Source organism: Podarcis gaigeae (genome assembly GCF_964106915.1).
Source record: "Podarcis gaigeae genome assembly, chromosome: 18".
In the NCBI taxonomy this organism is placed as follows: domain Eukaryota; kingdom Metazoa; phylum Chordata; class Lepidosauria; order Squamata; family Lacertidae; genus Podarcis; species Podarcis gaigeae.
This window is the reverse complement of record NC_139696.1, coordinates 12,306,929-12,334,201: the sequence shown is the minus strand read 5'-3', so window position 1 is coordinate 12,334,201 and position 27,273 is coordinate 12,306,929. Positions and strand designations below refer to the sequence as shown.

Here is a 27,273-nt window from a genome sequence, read left to right as displayed (position 1 = left end):
GAGGACTTAACTGGGCAGGCCCAGCACTTCCCAGCCTGCCTTGCGGCTTCGGCTCTCAGGGCCCCATTACCTTCAGGAGCTGAGGGCCTCATCAGACCTAAATCCAGCCCTGCGTCGGACGTTCAGCTTCCAAAGAATGTTCACAAACGGGAACACTCACTTCTGGGTTTGCAGCGCTTGGGAGCCAAAACGTTCGAGTTGCAAGGCTTTTGAGATCCAAGGTACAAGCGGATGTTATTTTAAAGTTGTTGGTTTTTTTAATGCTTTCAGCTTTAGGTTTGTCTTTGCTGAATGTAATTGTCTTAAACCGATGCGGAGAGCTATCTTGAGCGGTTGTGGAAAGATTTTGAGTATTTCAAATAAACAAATGGCAGTGAGTGAAGCCATCAGCAGGATCAGTCCTCAGACCAAAAGACTCTGCAATACTCCCAAATTTTTGTCAGGATAATATTTGCTAGTACTGAACCTTGAAATCTGCTCTCATGTTGCAGTGCTAAACACATTGGCCATGAAATGTATTTTTAACAAATTCTATGCAGGAAAACCCCCAATAGTGAGCCCACCCACTCCTACCATCTGGAACGAAGGACCTGGGTTTTCAGATCAGAGGATAGGACCTCAGGTCTGGATTTCACTTCTGCTCCTTTCCTTTTTTTCCTTGTTGAAAACAGCATCTTCAGGTATTGCAGTTGCTGGTTGTGGTCCTATCCTGTCTTTTCTCCCCCACTTTTATTCTCACCAAAGGAACCAGCTTCATGAGTCATGGTTTTAAGCCAATTTATTACAAAGCCGTCTAAGAATTTCTTTTTAAACAAAGATCTCTGCTTGGAATGTAGGGATAAGTAGAGACGCTTTGAAAGTGAAGCAAAACTTTATAGAGCTTCTCCATCTTTGGCTGCAGAGAATATAATCAATCTGATTTCGATGCTGCCCATCTGGTGATGTCCATGTGTAGAGTCGTCTCTTGTGTTGTTGGAAAAGCGTGTTTGTGATGACCAGCTTGTTCTCTTGGCAGAACTCTATTAGCCTTTGCCCTGCTTCGTTTTGAACTCCAAGGCCAAACTTGCCAGTTGTTCCTTTTATCTCTTGATTCCCTACTTTAGCATTCCAATCTCCTATAATGAGAAGAACATCCCTCTTTGGTGTCATTTCTATAAGTTGTTGTAAGTCTTCATAGAATTGGTCAATTTCAGTTTCTTCAGCACCAGTGGTTGGTGCATAAACTTGGATTACTGTTATGTTAAAAGGTCTGCCTTGGATTCGAATCGAGATCATTCTATCATTTTTGAGATTGCATCCCAGCACAGCTTTCGCCACTCTTTTGTTGACTATGAGGGCCACTCCATTTCTTTTACGGGTTTCTTGCCCACAGTAGTAGATATGATGGTCATCCGAACTGAATTCACCCATTCCCGTCCATTTTAGTTCACTGATGCCCAGGATGTCAATATTTATTCTTGCCATCTCAGTTTTGACCACATCCAACTTACCCAGGTTCATGGTTCTTACATTCCAGGTTCCTATGCAATTTTTTTCTTTACAGCATTGGACTTTCCTTTCGCTTCCAGGCATATCCGCAACTGAGCGTCCTTTCGGCTTTGGCCCAGCAGCTTCATCACCTCTGAATCTACTTGTCCTTATCCTCCACTGTTCCTCAGTAGCATGTTGGATGCCTTCCGACCTGAGGGGCTCATCTTCCAGCGTCATAACTTTTATATGCCTGTTGTCTTTGTCCATGGAGTTTTCTTGACAGGGATACTGGAGGGGCTTGCTGGTTCCTGCTCCAGATGGATCACGTTTGGTGAAAACTCTCCACTATGACCTGTCCATCTTGGGTGGCCCTGCACGGCATAACTCATAGCTTCTCTGAGTTATTCAAGCCCCTTCGCCACGGCAAGGCAGTGATCCATGAAGGGGGGGCAGGGACATAGACGTACGGATTGACAGGAATGCCTAAGTTTTGTTTTTGGCAGGGGCGTTTTTAAATATGAAGGGAAAGCGCTTGGGGATTGTACTTTCTTGTTGGGATTTTTTTAAAAAAATGGATGTGAAGATGGTGAGACAACTCAGTTGCTTTCTGGAGTAATTTTAGTTCTTTTTTTCTTTTTTTTTTTAAATAAGGTTTATTTCCCCCCATTTTCCTGTCCTGGGTTTTTGTTTTTGAATTGAAACTTTTAAAATGCACAATCTTGTTCTATGTAGTGGCATCGCCTCGCTGAATTTTAAGATGCATTACACTATGTCTTTGGTAAATAAACGCCAGTGGCGGCTGGCTATCAAGACAGCTCAGCTTCAGCCCCCCCCCCTCGTGCCCCCTTCTAGAACCCACCGCTCTCAACTGACTCTCCCCTGCCCCCCTTCAAACTCCCTTTCCAAGCCTCCTTCCATCTTCCGTCTCCACCAGAATTCCACTCTCTCTCTTCCCCCTCCCTCCCTGCTTGACATTCCCTTTGGAATTGTAATAGCATCACCTCACAATAATAATATTGCCACTCATCTCCTCTAGGCCTCCTACCTGGAGAATCCATCTTTCTCTACCAACTCTCACTGTCATCTGACAGGCATCCCCCTTGCAGGGCATTATAAGGCTTGCTTGCAAAGCAGCACTTTGTGACATCAGCTGGCAAACGGGCCAGGCTGCTGGGTTGTCTGGCAGCTGAATGAAGAAAAATATAACCAGGGGGGTCAAAGTGTGCTGGAATGAGGCCACCGTGGGTCAGGCCAGAGGGGGCTGTTGGGGGGGGTGTGGTTGTGCCTCCCCTTCTTCTGCATCTTGCTCCCCCACCAGCTGCTCGAGAGAATCAGCATGGCAGAGTTGGAAGGGGTGCCAAGGGGCATCCAGTCCAACCCCCAGCAGTGCAAGGATCCTGCCCACAGCCAGCTCCTGGCTGGGCTCCACACTCCCACCACCTTCTTCCCAGCTGGATGCACAGACCCCTTGCCATCCTGCATGGGGTGGAGAAAGGGGAGAGAGATATGTTTTGCTCCCTGTCGCTCCGGACATGGATATGAGAGCCCTGTCAATAACTCAAGGGCATCCCAGGGAGGAAGCTTGCCTTGGCTTCAACCAGAGCCAGGGCCTTTTCAACTCTGGCTCCGCCTGGTGGGACGCTCTGCCTCATGAGACCAGGGCCCTGCAGGATCTGATTTCTTTCCGCAGGGCCTGTAAGACAGAGTTGTTCCGCCTGGCCTTTGGCTTGGAGACAATTTGATTCCCTCCCTCCCTCCCTCTCTTTCTTTTTTCCTTTCCTTCTCCTCCTGTGATGAGGCTACATTTTAATATTTCAATGTTTCAATATTTTAATGTTGTATTTTAATTTTGTTTTTAAGTTGTAATCATTCAACTTGTTTTTATTATTGCTTGTAAGCCGCTCTGAGCCCGGTCTTGGCTGGGGAGGGTGGGGTATAAATATTATTATTATTATTATTATTATTATTATTATTATTATTATTATTATTATTATTATTCTCCTGCTCCAGAGGCCCTCAGGACCTGAAGCCTGAGGACCTGAAGCCTTCAAGCGACCAGAAAGGAGATTCCGACTCCAGGAAGAACTTTCTGGCAGCAAGAGCTGCTTGACAGTGGGAGGAAATCCCTCAGAAGGCGATTTACTCTCCTTCCTTGGAGGTTTTTCAGCAGAGCTTGGACGGCCACATGCCATGGGTTCTTGAGTTGAGATTCCTGCATTGCAGGGGGTTGGACTAGATGACCCTTGGGGTCCCTCACAACTCTACAGTTCTAGGATGCTATGATTTAAAGTGCATCCAGTGAGCAGTTAAAGCACATGACGTCCCCCAAATGATCCTGGGTATTGCAGCTTCCCTGTCAGAGAGGCCAGTGTGGTGTAGTGGTTAAGAGCAGTGGGCTCGTAATCTGGTGAACTGGGTTCGCTTCCCCGCTCCTCCCCATGCAGCTGCTGGGTGACTTTGGGCTAGTCACACTTCTCTGAAGTCTCTCAGCGGGGGGCAAGTTCTCATCTGCACCATCTGGCTGGGCTCTTCTTCCCCATTCCCTGAGCCTGACATGCACTCCCGGGTGGAAAAGATCATCCTGCAATGCAGCGAAGGGTCTGTGGCCATGTTTTATGTTGCCCTTGGCTACATGAGCTTCTTGGCTGCCACCTGCTTCACGGTGGCTTTCCTAGCCAGGAAGCTGCCTGGCCCTTTCAACGAAGCCAAGCTGATCACCTTCAGCATGCTGGTCTTCTGCAGTGTTTGGGTGTCCTTTCTGCCCACCTACCTGAGCACCAAGGGCAAGTACACAGGGACCGTGGAGATCCTCTCTATGTTGGCCTCCAGTGCGGGGCTCCTGGGCTGCATCTTCCTCCCCAAGTGCTATGTTATGCTGCTGAGGCCTGATCTGAATACAAAGGAGCACCTGACAACAAGAACTTAAGATGGCATCGGATTCAGTGTTGACAATGGCCATCACTGCAGTGATGAAACACAAGTAGTTGTCTTTGGCTTACAGCTCCACATAGCTCTCTTCCTTTTACATGAATCATGAAAGATGAAAATAATTGTAGAAAAACTGCAATGGCCACAAGGCTACTGGGTCCAATGTTTAGCCTGTACTGCTTTATCACTGCCTGATTCCCACTAGATAACTGGTGATGAGCTATGTTGGCCTTGATGCTGCTAATATTCATCTGGGTCACAGTCGTCCTATCCTTTTCAGAAGTTGGGGCTCAGGGACATTGTGGCAAAAACTTTGTTTTAGCTTCTTCTCTTTATATTTTAGGGATTTTTCCAAATATAACGGAACTTTCCCTTTGACCCACTATAACGCCTTACCATCGGCTCTATTGCCCCCCCCCCCAATTTAGTAATGAAAAACGGAATTAGAATGGCAAATAAAAATCCATTAACCCAACAGATGTTGATAAAGCATGCGTATGAATAAGCCTTGAGTGGCATGCTCCTCAAACCTTCAACAATGGAAATCATTATAGAAACAATGCCTAATGATTATTGGGGTGAGGATGTGGAGGCTGCAAGAGAGGCTGAAGAGGAGAAGGCAGTGCGAAATTTCCTGCTTTGCCTCAAACCGTGAAGCATCCTAGGCTGCCCCTGCCCCTTGCCCCCTTACAAAGTGTTCCTGCTGCTTCCACAGGCCTGGCACCTTGGCAAACACTTGCCCAAACACTTTCCCTTCAGCCAGGCATTTGATAAATAATAATCTCCACGCACTTTAACTCAGTGGGTCTGACATCTGAGGAGATGGACAGAGAAACATTCTTGGCTGAGTTTTGCTTTTACTGGTATAATTTTATTCATTTATTTCATAAAATTTATATACCATATGATTGTAAGAAATACTCCAAAGGGGTTTAAGATGAAGTTTCTGGATGGAGTAACTGTGAGGTGGATTTGTAGATGGTTGGCTGAATGAGCCCAAAGAGGACTTATAAATGGTTCCTCATCATCCTGGAAAAAAAGTGACAAGTGGGGTGCCGCAGGGTTCTGTCCTGGGTCCGTTGTTGTTCAGCGTCTTTATAAATGACTAAGGATGGAGGAATTGATGGGACGCTCATCAAATTTGCAGGTGGCACCAAATTGGGAAGGGGAGCAGCAAACAGAATCGGGATCCATCCCTGACCACTGGTCCTCTTAGCTAGGGATGATGGGAGTTGTAGTCCCCAAACATCTGGAGGGCCGAGTTTGCCTATGCCTGCCTTAACAGTTGGGTGCACATCGGAAGGGCTGAGCGTCAGGAGAGAGGAACATTAACTTCTTTTTTAAATCTAAGGGCTTATCCACACTTAAATTCTGCCCTGTTCTTTCCAGGTCTGTGCTTTAAATCTCCATCTCTGAGTGTGTTGGGGGGGGGGGCTTTCCCTGCTAAAACCTGTTCTTTTAGGCCAGGAAGGTTGAAGTGGCCGAAACTTGGAAGATTTGAGGCCTAGACCTCCAACTGTCTCTCCTCAGACCAGGCCAGGAAGCATGGAAGAGGCTTAATTACTGACCTTCACACAGCCTGAGGCCTTTGATTGAGGTGAGGGGGTTTGCACCACTTGCAAGGCCTGCTCCTCACCACAGAAGCATTCCCTCCCTGCAGAAAACGAAAGGTTTCTTTTATGCCTTTCGTGGCTCAACCTGACCAGTGCAATGAGGAAGGCTAAGGAGGTTAGATAACAGCCCTACTGAACAAGTGCAGGTTTCGTCTGCTGATAAAATAAGCAGGCAGCCCTCGACTGATATAGCTTTGTTAATTATCGGAATGCCTGCCGGAAGGAGAAAACGAGGTGCAAAGAGCCAGAAGAGCATAATTGGGACTCACAATTCCTCTAAAACAAAGAATCGGCAGAGAGCCACCGCCATCTTCCCTGGCTCAGAAACAGAGCGGGTCGAGGAAGCCGAGAAAATGGAGCAAATAGAACAAACAGCGAGTAACAACGTTGGGGGAACCTCACCCCCCTTAAAGGAGGATGACTATGACCCGACCCCCCTCCTCCCAGTGAGGGTATTTAAGGACGAGACAAGGAGGCAATTGGTCCCTTGCATAGAGTCAAAGCTAATGCGGACAAGGGAAACCAAGCTCAACACTAGAAACACCAACTGCCCGGAGGAAGAAAATAATTCTGTAAGCCTAGAATTACAAGACCTGAAGAAGAGGCTAATGAGTATAAAGACTGAGATTTCTACCCAAAATATAAGGAAAGTAGAGCCTAGAGCACAATATTTAAAGACGTCCAACAGTTCTTTATCCCATAGAAAGATATCAGTGTAACTCCCTGTTCCCTTTTTAAGTGACACTTAATTAGATGAGTAATTTGGCGCCTCCGACATTTCTATGGCAACACCTAAAGAACTCTATGTTGGAGAAATCCAGCACCCAATCCAAACTGGAGAAATCCAGCACCCAATCTACATCTGGACCTTTGCCTAATGTTCCAAAAACTTATCAGAATGATCAACCTTCTCTACTGTACTCCTGGTGAAACAAGATGGACAGATCTTCCAAATTCAAAGCTGGCTCTTTGTTGGCCAGTGATCCACATTTTATAGCACATACCTCATTAATACTCCCACAGCCACAGATAGAACCAACAGTCCTCCAATCAATTCAGGAGGGAGAGGGGGATTGACAGTTAACGAAACACCATGGGACTGCCCTCCCCGCTAGGGGTGCGGTTGGTTGGGTTTTATCTTCTATGGATACTTATCCTATCAAACCTTCCCCATACCATTTTGACCCAGGAGTCCTGGCCCAGGGATGACTTGTTAGTGAGGGGATGTTATCCCTCTATTGGGGAGGTTAGTATGGGGTCTGGGATTTCCACTATTGAAGGGCTAGGGAGGAATGACGAAGGGCTTTGAGATGCAGTGATGCTCGAACCCCTTCCAATCTATGCCCCATCCCAAGGGTGAGCATGGATTACCCACCTCCGTCATTGGTGCTGTGCAATGCCAGGTCCATAGGCAACAAAACGACCACCATGCGTGACTTTTTTGTCTCGCAGGGGATTGACCTGGCTTGCGTGACGGAGACCCGGGTAGGGAAGTCGAAGTAGTCTCCCTACATGAGATAACACCCCCAGATTTCTCTGTCCTCCATCAATCACGGACTGTGGATCGGGGGGGGGGGGAGGAGTAGCGTTGTTAATCCGGGAGGATTGCTCTTTCAGAGCTCTGCCAACACCGGCGATCTCCAGCATTGAATGTGTTGGTCTCGTGTGGGGCACCAAGGAGAGCCTGGCTGTCTGGCTGGTGTACCGGCCACCCAGCACACCGGCAACCACGCTGTCAGACCTGCTGGAGGTGGCAGTGGGCTGGGCCTTGGAGTTCCCAAGCTTACTGGTTTGGGGAGACTTCAACGTCCATGCCGATGCCGCTCCCTCCTCACAGGCTCTGGACCTTGTGTCTTCCATGGCAACACTTGGGCTCTCCCAGTTTGTTTTGGGCCCCACTCATCAAGCAGGCCACACGCTGGATCTGATCTTTGGTGCTGGCATAGATGTCATCATACTCCTCCCTGTAGAAGTGCCATGGTCTGATCACTACACTCTGAAAGCCAAGATTGACTTCCCGCACCTCCCCTGCTCAGGTGGCAAGCCTATTTGGGCTTGCCCGCAAAGGCTGATGGATCCTGATAGATGACGTCAGGCCTTGCGGGACCCTGCTCCTATTGGCGACTCATTAGATGGCCTTGTCGATGACTGGGATAACCGGCTCTTGGCTTAGAGCCAATTTGATTCCCTCCCCCTCTTTCTTTTTTCTTTCTCCTCCTGTGATGAGGCTGCATTTTAATATTTTAATGTTTCAATATTTTAATGTTGTATTTTAATCTTGTTTTTAAGTTGTATTCATTCAACTTATTTTTATTATTGCTTGTTAGCTGCCCTGAGCCTGGCCTTGGCCGGGGAGGGCAGGGTATAAATAAAAATTATTATTATTATTATTATTAACGGATCAGAGAACTGGGCCCAAATTAGCAAAGTGACTTTCAATAGGGACAAACGTCAGATTCTGCGCTTAGGCAGGAATAACCAGCTGCAAAAATATAGCATGGGGGACACCAGGCTTGCCAGTAGGACATGTAAAAAGGATCTAGGGGTCTTAGTAGACCACACATTTAGCATGAGTCAGCAGTGAGATGCAGCAGCATGAAGACCCTAATGCTATTCTAGGCTGCATCCACAGAAGTCTAGTGTCCAGGTCAAGGGGGGTCATAGTCTATTCTGCCCTGGTGAGACCACACCTGGAGTCCTGTGTCCAGTTCTGGGCACCACAATTTAAGAGGATGTTTACAAGCTGGAACATGTGCAGAGGAGGGTGACCAAGATGATCAAGGATCTGGAAACCAGGCCTTATGAGGAACAGTTGAAGGAGCTGCATCTGTTTAGCCTGGAAAAGAGACTGAGAGAAGATAGGATAGACATCTTCCTATAATAAATGACACTTCTGCAACTCGGGCCCTTAATGAGGTTGCGAGTTTTGTGGGGGGAATCAGTCTGGATGATGCCTGGGTCTCTTCCGATTCATTATTATCTACCACCCTAGATGACCTTCCTGGTCTCTTCCAACTCTGATTCTATGATTCTGTGAAAGGAGATTCTAAATGGAAGAACTATCTGAAGGCAAGAGCTGTTCGAGAGTGGAACAGAATCTCTCAGAAGGTGCTGGACTCTCTGTCCTTGGAGGTTTCTAAGCAGTGGTTGGGTGGCCATCTGCAAAGGATTTCTTAGCTGTGGTTCCTACATTGCAGAGGGTTGACCTTCAGGATCGCTTCTATCTCTGTAAGTTTATGATTCCAGGAAGTGGTGCAATTTTTGTAGCTTGGTCATTTATCAACAACTCATGCACCCACAATTCTAAGCAGGCATTGTCCACAGACTTCCATAAGGGTGAGAAACTTTTAAGTCTGAATTTCTTAAGAAGCCGCAAAATTGACCTGCAACATGGCTCTAATAACACTATATTAAAAAACAAAAACATGGCTTTTTGTTTCCGGCCTGTTTTTCCAGCAACCTACTTGTGCAAGCAGGCAGACCAGTGTGTGTGTGTGTGTGAACAAAAGGAAGTTGTGCTTTTTAGGGCAAACTATCTGCGTAAGTGTCACGGTTGGTTTTCCTCTCACAGAGTGAGGCAAACCAACAGGCAGTCTATTTCCCCCAACCCGCCCTGCTGCACAGAGAGGTAGGTTGTGTCTGTCTGTGTGGGAATCGATGGCAGGGGCTGCTTTGCATGCAGGAATTTGCAGGTTTAATGCCTGCTGGCACTGCCAGCTAAAACAGACTGAAGAGCAGGTGGTGGGAAAGACCTGGGTCCCTGTTTTGGGAGGTGGGCATCTTCCTAACTTCCTGTAGTGTATAGAGATTGGAACCAGAGCTCATTCATTCAATCCCCAGGCATCTCCCGTGAGAAGGAGAGGGTGAAGGTTCTGCCTCAGAGGCCGTAAATGCCTCTGAATATCAGTTTCTGGGAATCCCAAATGGGGAGACTTGCTATTGCACACAACTCCTGCTCTTGGGCTCTGCATCTGTTGGGCCACTGTGAGGACAGGGTGGTGGGTGACAGGGGGCATTGGCCTGGCCCAGCTGGCTCTTCTTAAGGAAAGAACACCTCTCTGCTTGAGATCCTAGTAAGCTGCTGCCAGCCAGAGCTAACAGTCCTGGGCTAGATCAATGAATAGTCTGACCTGCTAGCCTAGGCTCAGAGGTCATTTGCACTCCAGCTGCCACCGAACTACAGCACCCATCAGTGACATCTGGAGGGCCAAAGGGCCAGATCAGGGCTGAAATTAGACTTGAAAGAACCATTCCGTTGTAGGCAAGAGGCTCTGTTAAGGGGTGTGCTTTGTAAATGTGCCCAGCCCTCCCCACAACCTGCAGCATCCATGACTGGTGGCTGGCTGGCTGGCTGGCCTGCCTCTTCAGCAAAGGCAAGGCCACCATCTCCTGAGACAGCCTGTTCCCTTGTCCTATACTTTGCATCCTCAAGAAGATAGATAGCAAGCCACTTCCTGTGTGTTTCAGGCTATTGAAATGGGGGGGGGTAGTGGTGAGCGAAGGGACCTGTGGAGAGCTTAGCCGGTAGAGCATGAAACTCTTCATCTCAGGGTAGTGGGTTCCGCCTTGGACAAAAGATTCCTGCACTGCAGGGGGTTGGATCATTTGACCCTCATGGTCCCTTTCAGCTCGACAGTTCTAGGATTCTAGAGGCCGCTTTCTGTGTGTGGCTTTTGATACACTTGATTTTAAAAAGAATCTATGATTTAAAAAAGAATCTAACAGCAGAGAACTTAAATCTTTTTGGAAGTCTTGTTCCACCGGTGCTGAAAAGGCAACTGAAATGGTGCCTGTCCAATATCTAACAGGAGGGAGCTTCCAAGAGTTGGGTCCACAAAGGCCTGATTCCTACATTGTGTGGAACTAGGATTCCCAGGGCAGGAGCATCCCAGACGCTGAGATTTCAGGACCCAAACCTAAGATTGATATTACCTGGGGTGGGCGCCGTGCCAGGCGTGCATGAGCCCTCAGCTCTCTCCTCTCAAGCCCAGCCCAGTTCTATTCTCTCCCACCACTAAGCCCTGGATAAAGAGGTGAATTGGGAGAGGGGGGAGAGGGGGAAGAGGACGCAAACACCCCCCCCCCCGCAGGAATCCTTGCAATAATTTGCAGCCAACTCCTGAATGTTGCAAGCTGCGTGCACAATCTTCTTCTTCTTGTGGACTCTCCTTCCTTGGAGGTATTTAAGCAGAGCTCGGGTGGGGGCCCCTTCCAGCCCTGCAATTCTGTGGTGGTTGTGTTCCAATTTGTGTGTGGTTTTCCAATGCACAAGTTAGGAAGCGTTGCGTTAAATGCGAACTGAGGAAGCTTCCTATGTTCTGTGATAGGAATTTTGAGGTCTTAGATATATGTTAAATGTTCATAAGTGCACCAACCAAGCACATACATAGATCAGCACAGGAAGACCGACCTGGAACCATTTTGATTCCCAAACTGTCCCAAACTGACCAAATGTTTTCTCTGCAAGGTCAAAGGAAAATGGAAAAGCCTCCCCATTGTCTTTTCCTTCACAAATCCTGTCTTAAGGGCATGTCTGTGTTTGAATAGGGTGTGAGCCTGTGACCTGGCCCAGGAACTAAGTATATATCATTACAAAAGACTGGCCAGGCTACCCAGGAAATCCAATCAAGGAACCTGCCAGACAGAAGATAAACAAGGACAGGAGAAAAACAACATTCAAAATTTCTGTTTTGGACTGCCTTTTTTTGTGATGTAGGTGTGATGTATCTGGTGAAGAAATTCTTAGCAGGCATCAATAATAATAATAATAATAATAATAATAATAATAATAATAATATTTTTTTATTTATACCCCACCTTCCCTTGCCAAGACCAGGCTTAGGGTGGCTAACATCAGGTATAAAAACAATTGTTTAAAATACAACTTAAAAACAGGATTAAAGTACAACTTAAAATGCAGCCTCATTTCAGTGGAAGCCCAGATCAAAAACTGTTTGGGAGGAGAAAACGTCAAGTCTTCACCAAGGCCAACTATCCAGACTGGTCCTACGTGGGCCAGAAAAAGCCAGGGAAGTCCCCAAATAGGAGTTCCATCACAGAGGGGGAAAGGGGAAAAGAAAGGGGGGGAGGGGATCAAGTTGATTCCAAGCCAAAGGCCAGGCAGAACAACTCTGCCTTGCAGGCCCTGCGGAAAGAAATCAGATCCCACAGGGCCCTGGTCTCATGAGGCAGAGCGGTCCACCAGGCCGGAGCCAGTGTTGAAAAGGCCCTGGCTCTGGTTGAGGAAACTCAATGAAACAACTCAGTGAAGATGCCTGCCTCAATATCAATGGGAAAGGAGTTCTGGAGAATACCTTCTACCACACTGAAAGATCCATTTCATGCAGGTGGGGGGTGGGGGAATGTGCAAAAGGAACTTGAATGATGCACATAAATACACAAATAGTTCCAGCGTTAGCTGAAGGTTCAACATGAAGAATAACCAGAATATAGAAAGGTTTTAAAAGGTTCTAAGGAAGTGTCCTCTGCAGCTTTGCTTTCCCCTTCTGCCTTATCTTGCTCAAGCAAGGGGGTTTGCACAACCCCTAGTCCACATCCGCTGCTGCAGATGACAAGATAAGGCTCTGCAGTGAGGGGGGGCTGGAGGAGGGTGGCGGCGCAGGAGAGCTGGTTTGGCAAGGGGAAGGTGAGAACATCATTTGCTTGCACTTCAGCTGCCGGCTTCTTGATGCAGCACATAGTTAAACTATGAGCTCACTCCTGCAGGAGACAGTGATCAAAGAGGATTGGATAAATTGTGGAATTTTGTGACAAAATAGTGGATGGCTCTGCTCTGCTTCCATAGTCAGAGGGGGAAATGCTTCTGAGTGCCAGGGGCTGGGGGGGCTGGGGGGGGAGCGGCTCTTGTGCTCAGATCCTGCTTGCAGGTCTCCGCCAGGCCCCTGGCTGGCCCCTGGGAGGAGGACAGAATGTTGGACCGTGTGCCATTGGCTTGATCCAGCAGCCAAGCCTCTTCTTATGTTCTTATGGAACCTCCCAGACCAGAGGGGGTGGCCTGTGGGGCTGGGGCTCTGGGTGCATTTTTATGGGGTGCTTAGGTTCGCAGCATCAACACCCCAAAGGGGTCTTGTTTCTCCCATAGCCTTGGACCCCAGCGGAAATCAGCTATGGCTCTCTCTCTCTCTCTCTCTCTCTCTCTCTCTCTCTCTCTCTGTCTTCCCAGCCTGCTGCTTCTGTCTCCAGCTTCTAGTTCCAATAACTGCTCCCAAACTCTGGCTTTTGTCCTTCTCACTATTTGCAAGTTTAGTTGCGATTCATGCATTGCAGGTTAGACTAGGTGACTCATGGGGTCCCTTCCAACTCTATGATCTGCCATGTTGCACTGAGCCCTCTTTCCTTTGATCTCTTAATGGCCCATCAGGGAGGTAGCCTGGCTTATATTTTAACACATGCTGAATAAAGGGATTAGAGAGGTCTGTCACCTACAAACTCATAACAATAGGTAGACAGACAGACAGACAGATGCATGTCGCCCCAATCTCTGAGCAGAGAGATATTTCAGGGGTCCCCGGTGCTTACCCAGTGGAGAGCCAGGCGCTGACGGTCCCTCTTCAGCCAGCCAGCCTCCGCTGGCACTCAGATCACGAAGGGTCTTGCCGGTTGCTGAGCAGCAGGCCAGAGGAGCCCAGAGGGGTCCCTCCTTCTCACCACAGCTTGCATCTGCTTGGGAGGAGTCCAGAGGCCGAGGGCGGGCGGGCGGGGGCAGATGCCAGTCCCAGCAACGTCTTCCACTAGGGCCGGTGAGCCTAGGTGGACTCTGCTGTGTTTTCCCTTTTCTGAATAAAAAGCTGACTTCACCTTGACTCTGGCGTCTCCCTTCTTGGAATCCAGCAGAAGTCCAGCATCGCTCTGTCTCTCTAGCTTCGGCCTGCAGCCTGCTTCCACAACTGCCCCAGCTTTTGTCCTTCTAGGTACTGGGAGGGGGGGGCAAGGCCCATTTATTTGCCCAGAGGGCACCATCACAGGGGTCCTTAGGTGGCAACTGTGACCATTAAGAAGAAACTTGCCTGGCTAGTTCAACAATGGAAATCTGTTAGATTTTCTCTTTGTTGAGGAGGAATTAGAAGGACATCATGCTGACTAAATCCTCTCACCAAACTAATATATATATACAGTGGTACCTCGGGTTAAGTACTTAATTCGTTCCAGAGGTCCGTACATAACCTGAAACTGTTCTTAACCTGAAGCACCACTTTAGCTAATGGGGCCTCCCACTGCTGCCCCTGCGCCACTGGAGCATGATTTCTGTTCTCATCCTGAAGCAAAGTTCTTAACCTGAAGCACTATTTCTGGGTTAGCGGAGTCTGCAACCTGAGGTACCACTGTACCTTGGTTTACAAACTTAATCCATTTCGGAAGTCCGTTCTTAAACCGAGGTGCGCTTTCCTTAGTGAGGCCTCCTGCCGCTGGTGCCCTTCCACCATTTGGATTCCGTTCTTAGACCAAGGTAAACTTCGCAAACTGGGACACTATTTCCGGTTTTGTGGAGTTTGTAAACTGAATCGTTCTTAAATTGGACTGTTCTTAAACCGAGGTACCACTGTACACATGCTGCTTCCAAACTTCAGCCTGGCAGGTGCTGGCTGCAAATGATTGCAGAGATGCTCTGGGGACCTGACCTGCTCTGCCCCCCTCTCCCCAAGGTCTCTGGTCTGGGCCACTGCAGGGCTGGGGGGGGGGCACCTGCTGGGCAAGATCCCCACTCGCCAGGCCTCCATTATTGTCCAGAGGCTTTGGCCTCAAAGCTCATCCCTTCCAGTGCCTGACGATGGTGCTGTTTGCCCATCTCTTGCAGACTAAGGCATGTCTCCGGTTTCAAGAGTCCCTCTGATCTTGCTGGTGCTCCTGGGAACATCCGCCAGTGCACTGGATTGGGCCCTGGAAGGAGAATGGAAAGGATGGAAGGAAGTTCACGCCAAGCAATACCTCAAGGTGAGTTTGCCGTGACAAGATGTCAATTCCCCCAAAGTACTAGCACTGCTGATTATTGCAGAGAGAAATTTCCCTTGGGAAATCCAACTTTTCTTCAAGGGACCTAAAGGCAAAGACACTCTGTGCACATACAAAGTGCCTGGTTACTTATAAAAACGTATTTGCCTTGTTGGATTAGACGAAGGTTCCCTCTAAATTCAGCATTTCGTTCTAATGATGGACATCTGGGCCTCAGCCCTTCTGTGCCCCCAGCAGCTGCAATTCAGAGGTAGACGCTCCTGGGCATGGAGAGTCTTATAATGACCAGCTGGGAAAGGAACAATTCAGAGGCAGGCAGCACCAAATGGACTCCTTTGGAGGAAGGTGAGAGGTATAAATAAATATAACAGTGGTGGCCTTTTAGTAGAATAAAAATAATACTGAGGTCCATTGCCGAGGGCCTTCTGGCGGTTCCCTCACTGCGAGAAGCCAAGTTACAGGGAACCAGGCAGAGGGCCTTCTCGGTGGTGGCACCCGCCCTGTGGAACGCCCTCCCATCAGATGTCAAAGAGAAAAATAACTACCAGACTTTTAGAAGACATCTGAAGGCAGCCCTGTTTAGGGAAGCTTTTAATGTTTAATAGGTTGTTTTATTTTAGTGTTTTGTTGGAAGCCGCCCAGAGTGGCTGGGGAAACCCAGCCAGATGGGTGGGGTATAAATAATAAATTATTATTATTATATAAAAGCATTATTTCCCCCCCTTGCTTTTTATTTTTGTCCTAAATTTATTTGCCGAGATAAAGAAGAAAATACATTTATAAAAGGGGGAATCAGTGAAATTTATAAAATATTAGAAGAAATGGAGTATCAAAAAGATCAATTAAAAGAGGTGTGAGAAAAGGCAACAACAAGGCAGATAGATTATCAAAGCTAGGGGGAAATATGAGAGAAACGAACGTTGAAAATGTTGTCTATAAAAATAAAGGAAAATTGTTATAAGTTAGTTTGGAGATGGTATTTAACACCAGTGAGATTAAATCAAATATATTATATTGGTGGGGATGCCAGGAAACAGGGAATTATGTTCACATGTGATGGGGGTGTAAATATGTAAAAAATAGTAATAATGGCAAAGGGTGTTTAAGGAGATAGGAGAAATTACGGGGTTAATGATGATCCAAAGTCCAGAGGTAGCACTATTATCAATTTACTATGGGGCTAGGAAGGACTTGCTCACAAATTTTTTGACAGCCGCACAAATCATTATAGCTGGGAAGTGGAAGGGGCAAGGAGAATATAAAATGGAAGAATGGTACAAAGAGCTTTGGGACAAATTGACATGTACCATTAGGGTAAGACGGGGAGCAATGATTTTGCAAAGATATGGAGGGTGGTTTTGGAGTTTGTATTATTAAAACAGAAAAGGGTTGGACCATCACAGGAGGTGTTGAGATTTTGGGAAGCTGAACAGGCATTGTGGAGTGGTCTCAGTGGAGGGGGCACATTTTTATTCTCATTTATGTATGATTAGTTGTATGATTTTTATTACATTCATAATAAACAATATTTTTTAAAAAAGAAAGAAATTCATATCAAATCATTCCCGTGGTGGATTTTCATCATTCCAGCGCTGCTTTACTCAGGGAGAAGACGGCCATCAGAGAGGGAACCTGAAGCGAGGCCATAATCCCTGAAGTGCGTGGTCACGCGCTCACCAGCCATGCTGCCCAGGGGTTAAGTCTCATCATCCTGACTCAGGATTGTCACTCAAAACCATTCAGAGAACAATGTCCAACTGGTTTCAGTGTACTGGGATACTGGGAGAGACAAAGGGGGGTATTTGACTTGGCCTGGGGAGTCGGAGCTTGCGGCTTACCCAGTGATAGGAATGTAGAATATCTCTGCCAGGGAACTGCCATCGGAGAGTCAGGTGGTGGAAGGGCTCAAGGAGGCTAGGAGACCTTCGGATGCGGAGGAAGGAACCAGTAGGGGGAGAGGGAGAGTTTCCTGCAGAAACTCAGTCGGAGGAATGGCTCCAAGATGTTTCCAGTGAGAACAGCAGGGAGGGCTCAGGACCTCCGCTGGGGACGCCCACTCCGCGCAGCAAACTGTCATGCAGAGAATCCAGAAGGAGAGTTTCCGTCAAGGAACTCTTATGTTGGCGTAAATTCCGGAAGCGCCCACTGACAGATTCTGCCAGCGATTGAGGTAGCCATGCACCCATGGCTCCGCGGACTGGGAGAGCTTAGGAACTGATAGTAAAGCTTGGAGGGCTTAAACGCTTACGCACGAGCAGCCCCCTTATCCCATTACAATCTCTGATTGACATGGCATCAGTTTTCAGCCCAAATGCCACTCCTAGTTCATGACATGTTTATGACATATGTGTGACATCAATGTGTTATGGGTAATCTAGGGAAACTTTTAAAAGAGTAAAGGTAAAGGTAAAGGTACCCCTGCCCGTACGGGCCAGTCTTGACAGACTCTGGGGTTGTGCGCCCATCTCACTTAAGAGGCCAGGGGCCAGCGCTGTCCGGAGACACTTCCGGGTCACGTGGCCAGCGTGACATTGCTGCTCTAGCGAGCCAGAGCCGCACACGGAAACGCCGTTTACCTTCCCGCTGGTAAGCGGTCCCTATTTATCTACTTGCACCCGGAGGTGCTTTCGAACTGCTAGGTTGGCAGGCCCTGGGACCGAGCAGCGGGAGCGCACCCCGCCGCAGGGATTCGAACCGCCGACCTTTCGATCGGCAAGTCCTAGGCGCTGAGGCTTTAACCCACAGCGCCACCTGCGTCCCATTTAAAAGAGTACCCCTTGTTTAAAAGAGTACCCCTCACTGCATCTTCTGTTACAGATAGGTAGCCGTGTTGGTCTGCCATAGTCAAAACAAAACAAAATTCCTTCCAGTAGCACCTTAAAGACCAACTAAGTTAGTTCTTGGTATGAGCTTTCGTGTGCATGAGCTTTCGTGTATCTGAAGAAGTGTGCATGCACACGAAAGCTCATACCAAGAACTAACTTAGTTGGTCTTTAAGGTGCTACTGGAAGGAATTTTGTTTTGCATCTTCTGTGTTGAAGTTTGGAGTCTTCTTGCAACAATAAAGATCCGGCCTCCTGGCTGCTGCTTTGCTTCAATTTCTTGACTACAGTCTTGTTTGACCTTCCAGCCTAAGCCTGCGGAACTCATTGCTGCAAGAGAGAAACACAGGGACAGAATAGAGAGAGAGAGTGAATAAGACTCCTTCTGGCCTGTCCAAACAGTGTATCAGTGAGATAAGATGACAGGGCTGATCTCAATCCCGCTCAGTCCAGCTGCTCCCGGCTCCTCTGAAAAACATTCCAGATGAGAATCTTCTCCTTGTTTCTTAGCAGAATGGAGATGTACTGGCCATGTTCTGGCATGTTTCAACTTCCAGCTTGGAATACACACAATATGCTATAAAACTTCTGTTACTTGAAGTGATTTCTGTCCCTCAGAAATGCCATTTAGATTTAATACTTGGCACACATACATCCCCATTTTTAAAGTTGGATTTTCCATAGCATCAATTTATTGTGGGAGAATTGATCAAATTTATTTTTACTAGCTATCATGCTCCATAATTTCCTGACTGACTTAATTCTGTCAGGTGGATTTTGAATTATAACATATTTTGATCCCAGTGCTGTCCATGCAACTAATGGGGTTATATCTGCATATTCAAGTGACACACAAGCCAGAAAAACATTGTTGGAATTTACTTTCCAACATCTAACATTTGGTAGTAAATAAACGTGATGGTACAGTTCTAGATTTGGAATGCCAAATCCTCCTTTTTTGTTGGTAACTTGCATTCTTTAGTAAGGATATTCTTGGAGTTGCAGAACCCCTTAGGCATTTCCTAATTAAGGAGTTCATTTTACATAAATTTTTACTAGATAAATGAAGTGGAATTCCTCTCAAAATGTAGATCATTCTGGGAATAATGCTCATCTTGAGAGCGTGTTCTGTGTTACAAATCAAGCATTGCTAGGAGGTGTTTCTTTTTGTTTTCTAATGTATTTCTTACCAAGAAAAAGGTCAGTGTGGCATGAGGAAATTTTGGTGTGGCCAGAGAAAAAAGCTTGAGAACCACTGGTCCGTAATTGAGCTTCCCATTGCAGGAGGAAGAGGCCTTTCGTCGGGCCGTCTGGGAGAAGAACCTGCGGAGGATTGAGCAGCATAACCAGGAGGGGAAGAGCTTCCAGCTGGCAATGAACCACCTGGGCGATTTGGTAACTGGAACTCTCTTGCCTTGCCCTTGTTGAGCTGGCATTTGGGAGCGTTCTCTTTGGGGGAACGCAGGTCTTGGGAATGGCTGCAGTCCAGCTGCTGGGAGTGGAGAGGGAGGATACCGGTTTTGCCCTGGGATGCAGCCTCAGGGTGGGCAATCTGAAAATCTGGAAGTAAGAGCACAGCAACTATGGTTTCCTCCCGCAGACGGACGAAGAGTTTAACGAGATGCTCAGCAGCTTCCGTTCTGACCTGGCCGACCAACCCGGTAAGAAGGTTGCCTTGTTCCAGGAATCAGCCAGCCTGGAGACCCCCAAGGAAGTTGACTGGCGCACCAAAGGTTATGTCACCCCAGTCAAGAACCAGGTGAGCCCAGAACCACCTGGGGAGACTTAATGGCCCAGCTCAGGATTCCTGGAGGGGCCTTTTTTAACAGGCCAATGGCTCGTCGAGTCCAGCATCCGCTTCCCCCAGGGCAAGAGCACTCTGCCCACTTGTGATACCCAGCAACTGGCTTTCCGAGGTGGACTGCCCCTGTCCATTGAGGTTCTGCACATGGAGAACACCACTGGGTTAGACAAAAGGAGGTCCATCTAGCCCAGCATCCTGTTCTCACAGGACTCAACCTGATGCCCCAACAGGAAACCTGCAAGCAGGACCCAAATACAAGAGCAGGGCCATCCTGGCTAGAAGCCACCCTGACCTTCTCCTCCACATATCTGACCAGCCCTCTTTTAAAGCCATCCAAGTTGGTGGCTCCCTTGGGAGGGAGTTCTGCCCTTTAAAATGTCATTCTGATGGGATTTGCTCCCTTTGTCTGAATCTTCCAGCATCTGCTTTCACTGCATGTCCACCAGTTCTAGTGTTATGGGAGAAGGAGAAAAACTTTTTGCTTTGTCATAGAACTGCAGAATTGGAAGGGACCCTCGGGGTCCAACCCCCTGCCATGCAGGAATCTTAGCTAAAGCTGGCAGGTGGCCACCCAACCTCTGCTCAGAAACCTCCAAGGAAGGAGAGGCCAACACGTTCCTAGCTTGTCCATTTTCCACTCTCAAAGAGCTCTTTCTGTCAGAAAGTTCTTCCTGATGTTTACCGTATTTTTCGCTCTATAAGACGCACTTTTTCACTCCAAAAAAGTAAGGGGGGGGTGTGCGTCTTATGGAGCGATGGCTCTCATATCTCCTCAGTCTCCTCTTCTCAAGGGTAAACATACCCAGCTCCTTCAACCTTTCTACATAAGGCCTGGTTTCCAGGCCCTCCTCTGCACATGTTCCAGCTGGTCAATATCCTTCTTAAACTGTGGCTCCCAGAACGGGACCCAGGACCCAGGTGGGGTCTGCCCCCACACCATGCATGTTTGATTTACTTCTGCCTCACCACCTCTTGCTGTTCCCACAGGGCCACTGCGGATCCTGCTGGGCATTCAGCGCCACTGGAGCACTTGAAGGGCTGCGCTTCAACAGGACAGGGAAGCTGATCCCGCTAAGCGAACAGAACCTCATCGATTGTTCCTGGAAGCTGGGCAACCAGGGGTGCCATGGAGGGTACATCACCCAGGCCTTCGAGTACGTGCGGGAAAACGGCGGCATAAACTCAGAGACCAGCTACCCCTACTTGGAGAAAGTAAGACGGAAGGAGGAATCAGTGCACATGCCTCGCTGATCTGGGCCCCACACATGGGCACAATTGTGTGGTCAAGACCTTTGCCACCTTCACATTACTTCTAATTTATAGTCTGCCCTATTGCATATGTTTATATTTTGCAGCTTGAAGCAATAGGGTGAATAAAAACTGACTCCTCTTGGAAAAATAATTGTCCAGACCCATATATTGTCCAGACTCTAAAGCTTCACTCACAGAACTTTCTTCAGTTACTCCTAATATCGTTTTTATAAGAAGCTGAACCTATGCTGGATGTGCACATGATATTACACAACTATCTGAATGTAACACTGATTGTTTGATGTTCTGTTTTGAAGAAAGTTCTGTTTGGACCAAAAATCAGAGGTCTGTCTCTCCCCACAGCTTCCATTAGCCCGCAGTTGTTTTCTCTCCAGGAGAGACCTCATTATCATATCCTTTGTTCTCTTGTGGCTTCCAGAGAAACACTCAAAGGCAACTCCCTTCAAAATGGCAGTTTGCAATTTAATAACCCTCTCACATGATCTAAAGTTAAACACAATATGAGAGAGCAGAGAACACCCTAAATTGATTATCAACCCATTTATTTTATTTTTTCAATTTTTGTTTATCATTTCCATTTTTACACATGAAAAAAGAACCTCCGCTTACATGGTTCATTTTGTTACTTTCTTTACTTTCTTTTCCACTACGTATTCTAGTTTCCCCTATATCTTATTTTTTCTCAACGTTATATCTCAATAATTCTTACTGCTCTTACTGTTAACTTTTTGACATGCTTTCAATGTTTCCAAATAATCTATAAAACATTTCCAACCATCTTTGAATACTTTTTTTTATCCTGACCCTTATTCTATTTGTCAATCTTGCCATTTCTATATATTCTATTAACTTTGTATGCCATTCCTCCTTTGTTGGTATCGTCCCTCCACTTCTGAGCACACGCCATGCGCAGACCCCTTCTTGATGATCAGAGGGATCTGCTTTGCTTTATTATAGCCCAATGGGATTTTCCAATTTTCAGCAGAACACATACAAGCACATACAGAGTTTTTTCTATTCCAATGTTAATTAAACTAATACTACTACTACTACTACTACTACTAATAATAATAATAATACTTAACACACTCTTCACAGGTGGAAGACACAATTAGCCGGCCAAGGAGCGCCACCGCTGCTCCCACTGGGAGCTCCCTGAGCTGAAAGGGTGAATGCGGTGACCGGCAGGCACCTTGTGAGGAGTGGTCCCCTCAGGCATGCAGAGAGGTCCCCCTGTTGCCCCCTGCACGACACCCACAAGGAGGTTGGGGGGTGCAACCCTTGCCTTGCCCTGGCGCTGTCAACACAGGCTGCACCACTGGGACCAGCGCAGAAGGAAATGCATAAGCCCACACCAAATTTTACACCTAGTTTGGAAGCAGCAAACTGCTCAGTAAAGTCCGCTTCTCGTGGATCCTTCATAGCCTTGCAAAGTCTGCACTGCAGCCCTTCCTCTGAGGAGGGCAGATTGAAATGTTTCCCTTTTTTGTGGAGCTCAGTTTCCAAATCGAGTTTCTGTCATTCATAGAGTTGTAGAGTTGGGAGGAACCCTGGGGGTCCTCTAGTCCAGCCCCCTGCAATGCAAGAATCCTGCTCGCAGCCCCACGGGGGTGGGTGGGCTTGGACCACCAGCCTTCTGACTAACAGGCAGGCGCCCTGAGCCCTGGAAGCCCTGGGGGCTCTTTGCAAATGCAGCCCTGGGGAATCTGCCCCAGCCACTCTCCTCACTCGCCCTGCTCTGCAGCCGCCTCCAGGTGATTGTCGCTTCTCTGCAGGATGGATCCATGTGCAGTTACAACTCTCAGGACTGTGCGGCCAACTGCACATCCGTCGTGGTGGTCCCAGTGGGGAACGAGGTGGCCCTGGAGCAGGCTGTGGCAACCATTGGGCCGGTTTCGGTGGCCGTGGACAGCAGGAGCTTCTACTTCCATTTCTACAAGTCAGGTGAGGGGCCAACGTTCGGAGAGGGTGGCAGCCTCTGGTCTGATTTTGGTGGCAGGTATATTGCCTTTATTAATATTGCGCAGAATGAAGCAATTGGATGCATAAAAACGGACTCCTTTTGGAATAAAAATTGTCCAGATCCATAAATACAATTCAAAGCTTTAAACAGGTACAAAACAATCAGCAATACATCCAGAAAGTTGTATAAAGCATTTGCATCAAGGATAGGCTCTTCTTAAATTATGACCAGAGCAAAAATATACGCTGTGTCTCTGTGCAGCTCCTGGAGGTGCCACTTATCACATCCTCCTCTCACTGTGTTTGGGTACAAAAGACCGAGCCAGCTCCCTCCAGAATGATGAATACATTAACTGCATCATCTAAGGTTAAACTCCCATGTGAAAGCTAGCAGAGAATATGAACAGTAAATTATTGACTCAGTTAGATAGATACAATGGGATTTTCCAATGTTAAACCCTTAGCAACATACTAGATTCAGGTAGGTATCCGTGTTGGTCTGATGCAGTCAAAATAAATTAAAAAATTGTCCAGTAGCACATTAGAGACCAACTAAGTTTGTTCTGGGTATAAGCTTTTGTGTGCACGCACACTTCTTCAGATACCTTAGCAACATACATACAGGCACTCTCTATTTCAGTGTGCAATTATACAATTATACTTAACAAGCTAAGGGATAATAGGCAACTCCTGGACACAGACGGCTAATTTGTGGGCCTTATCTAAGGTGGGCTGCAGCAGCAGTGCCAGACACTGTAGTCCATGCAGCAGTGAGCTTGAGGTTGGACTACTGCAATGTTCAGCACGTGGGGCTGCCCTTTGCACCTGGTTCCGATGCTCTGGCAGGTGCAGAATGCAGTGACCAGACTGTGGATGGGGACATCTGGCCAAGGACGAGAGACACCTTTGTTAAAAATATTTGTACCGGCTGCCCAACCCCTGCCAAGTCATGTTTAAAGTCCTTGCACTGATTTACAAATCTCTGAACAACTTAGGTCCAGGCTGCCTCAGGGATCACCTGAAGCCTTCTTTCTCAGCTCAGTTAGTGAGATCACCTGCAGGAGCATTGTAGGGTCGTTCCCCAACTCAGGCTCACCTGACAGCAACAAGAATCAGAACCCTATCCTGTGACCTTATCCTGTGGAACTCTCTGCCACTAGCAAGCCAGCAGGCACCACCCGTGCCGACTTTTAAACACCTGCTGAAAACTTTTCCACGCCAGGCCTAAGCAGAGAAGGAAGAATGCATCTTCCCACAATAGTTAGCTGATTTCTGATTTAAACTTTTAATATGGTTTTGCACTATATGGTTTTATGTACTAGTACTGTAAAGAACACACACACACATAATATTTTTATGTTGCACTGGATGTGCTTGGCTTAAAGGCCTGTTCTGTGCCTGAAAACTTCGGAACTTGGACCCTCCACATGCTAAAAACCAGGATCTTTAAATCAAGTTGGATGGTTGGGGAAGTTTGTGCAATTATAGAGGTAGCCCATCTATGAGGCAGAGGATGCTGCCATTGCTCCATCTAGCTCAGTAATGTCTACACTGGCTGGCAACAGCTCTCTGGAGTTTCAAGCCGAGGGGTCTCTCTCTCCCAGCCCCACCTGGAGATGCCATCAGGGATTGAGCTGATGTGGGGAAGGCTCTACCACTGAGCTACACTCCTTCCCTTGTTAATAAAGTAAGATTCTAGTCCTCATGGGCCTGATTTAAAGAGGAAGCTGTATTATGGGAAGTCAGGCCATTGGTCTATAACATGGGTAGGCAACCTAAGGCCCGGGGGCCGGGTCCAGCCCAATTGCCTTCTCAATCCGGCCCACAGACAGTCCGGGAATCAGCGTGTTTTTACATGAGTAGAATGTGTCCTTTTATTGAAAATGCTTCTCTGGGTTATTTGTGGGGCATAGGAATGCGTTCTTCTTTTTTCTTCCAAAATATAACCCCCCCAAGGTCTGAGGGACAGCCCCTGGTCTACAATATATACCTCAGGACTGTCTACACAAAGGGCTCGCCCCCCGGTCTACCTGTGTGCCACTGAAAGTGTGGCCCAAGTGCTCTCCCCCTTGCCCTGCTCCTTTCCGAGGGAAAACTGGCTCTTTGGGTGATCAATTGGAACAAATGGCAAACCAGGGGAAACCCAAATTGGCTATTGAGCGCTAAAGAGCAGTTTTCTTTGGGATGGCAGGACAAGCCCTGGCTTTCTACAGCTCTTCCTTCTCCATACCCCTTCCCTCTTTGTGCATTACCCCTTCAAAGATCCTGGTGCTCTTAAAAAAATAGAACTTGGAATTTATTTACTTTTTTAAATCCAAAAAGCTTCCCATTGGAAAGTCATACTTGACACACAAGGTAGATAATTAGATTTCAGAGTGGTGGTGGTGTTGGAGTGTTTGTGCAGCCGGCTATGGTCTACTCTGAGTGGTCCCAGTTGGTCATTGTTATTTTATTTGTTTATTAAATTTGTATTTATGTTAAATATGTCCCCTACATTCATATCGGAGGATCTGCTGCAAGCCAGGCTCATATTGGATGAAGCCCCCTTGGGCGCGCCTTCCTCCCCGCTTTGCCCCGTTCTGATCCTGCCTCACTCCAGGTCTCTTCTCCTGCCAGGGGTGTTTGACAGCTCCTCGTGTACCCAGCTGGTGAGCCACGCCATGCTGGCTGTTGGTTATGGGACGCTCCAGGACGGTGGGAACAACACGGCTTATTGGATCCTAAAGAACAGGTGACCAAAGGGGTATCTGAGCCGGGGCGGGGATGGTCGGGAAAAGCTCAGAAGAACATAAGAGAAGCTCTTCTGCGAGGGCTGGCCCACCCATGAGGTGAGGTGCGGGAACCACCTCAGGCCGCAGGATCCATGGGGCAGCAGCCTCCATAGCGGCCCCTTGGCAATGGGAAGCTCGTCTCCTCCCACCCTTGGTGGTGGGACACCATTGAGTGATTGTCTCAGGTGCCCAAATGTCTTGGGCCATCTAGTCCAGCCTCCTGTTCTCACAGTGGCCAACCAGATGCCCCCAAGTCTGGGAGCAGGATTTGGGCACAAGGGCAGCCCTCTTCTCCTCCCATGGTTGCCAGCAACCACATGTCTGAAACAGTACAGGAAAATAGTCCTGAAGCCATTTTGACTCCCCAAATTGACCTCAAATATTTCTCTGAAAGGAAGGAAATGGGAAAGCCTCCCCATTGTCTCTTTGCTCACAAATTCTGTCTTAAGGGCATATTTGTGCATGAATAGGGTGAGCCTTCAGGAACTAAAGTATTTACCATTACAAAAGAATGGCCAGGCTGCCCCGCAAAGTAATCAGGGACCATTAACAGGTATCCTGACAGATTGGATGTCTGCTGTAGACCACCTCCTTCTGTGATGTATGTCCTGGGGGATTATAGGGGGAGAAATCCCACCCAAAAAATATTAATGTTGTTTATGTAACAACAGCGGCTAGGATTTTATGTGTGCAGAAATGGAAGGAAGAAGAAGTTCCCACCAACGAAGAATGGAAAAGTAAGATAATGGACTTTGCAGAACTCTCAAAATTAACAGCAAAATTAAGAGAATCTAATGACGAGTGTTTTATGGACGAATGGATGCCTTTTTTGGACTATTTAAAGAAATATTATAGTATGATGAGCTTGCGAGGAGGATTTGAGATATGAGCAACAGAAATAATTAGAGTATAATACTGTGGTTATGATTTAATAGAAGAGAGAGTGTAGCAGAAGGAGAAAAACAACAACTCCTTGGAAAACTGGGAAGCAGATAAAAAAACCAAGAAAAGATGAAATTGTGTTTTGATTGTATATGCTAAACATCTGGAAACTTAACAAAATGTAATTTTTAAAAAGAGATTTCACCCCCTTAAAAATATAAAGCAGTATGGAAATGAAAATACTACTGTTACTACTACTGACAATATACAGTTATGATGGTGATAATGGCTTTGAGGGGGCTTTTTTTTTTTTACAATCAAGTGGTATATAAATTGCATGAAATAAAATAATGTACTGACCCCTCCTTTCTCTCTCTTTCTCTGTCAGCTGGTCTGAGAAATGGGGAGAGCAAGGCTACATGCGATTGGTCAAGGGCACTGGCAATCACTGTGGCATAGCCAATCAAGCCAGCTACCCCGCCCTGTAAGCTTCTCAAGAGCCAGGATCCCACCCCTCCTGACCTGCCCCACCTGAACCTGTTGCACAGCTATGAATCCTCAGTTGTTGAACATGCAATTTCACGTTCTCTGAGAAAAGCTGAAATTGCAAAGGAAATCGTGTACAGTGGTACCTCGGGTTAAGTACTTAATTCGTTCCGGAGGTCCGTTCTTAACCTGAAACTGTTCTTAACCTGAGGTACCACTTTAGCTAATGGGGCCTGCTGCTGCCGCCGCTCCACTGCCGCATGATTTCTGGTCTCATCCTGAAGCAAAGTTCT

General features: G+C 47.4%; 1 protein-coding gene across 2 annotated transcripts; it reads left to right on the top strand.

The window, feature by feature from the left end:
* The first annotated feature begins 67 nt into the window (after positions 1-67).
* Positions 68-27,273, top strand: LOC310835729 (procathepsin L-like). Of its 2 annotated transcripts, none has more exons than XM_083720671.1 (8): positions 68-221; positions 14,827-14,963; positions 19,088-19,198; positions 19,404-19,562; positions 20,595-20,819; positions 22,655-22,823; positions 25,458-25,572; positions 26,883-27,273. In XM_083720671.1, the coding sequence occupies exons 2-8, from the start codon at positions 14,835-14,837 to the stop codon at positions 26,980-26,982; spliced, it is 1,008 nt and encodes a 335-aa protein (XP_083576797.1). In that variant the 5' UTR covers positions 68-221; positions 14,827-14,834; the 3' UTR covers positions 26,983-27,273. The 2 variants fall into 2 exon arrangements, with proteins under 2 accessions (XP_083576797.1, XP_083576796.1); XM_083720670.1 differs by lacking the exon at positions 68-221 and adding an exon at positions 9,548-9,639.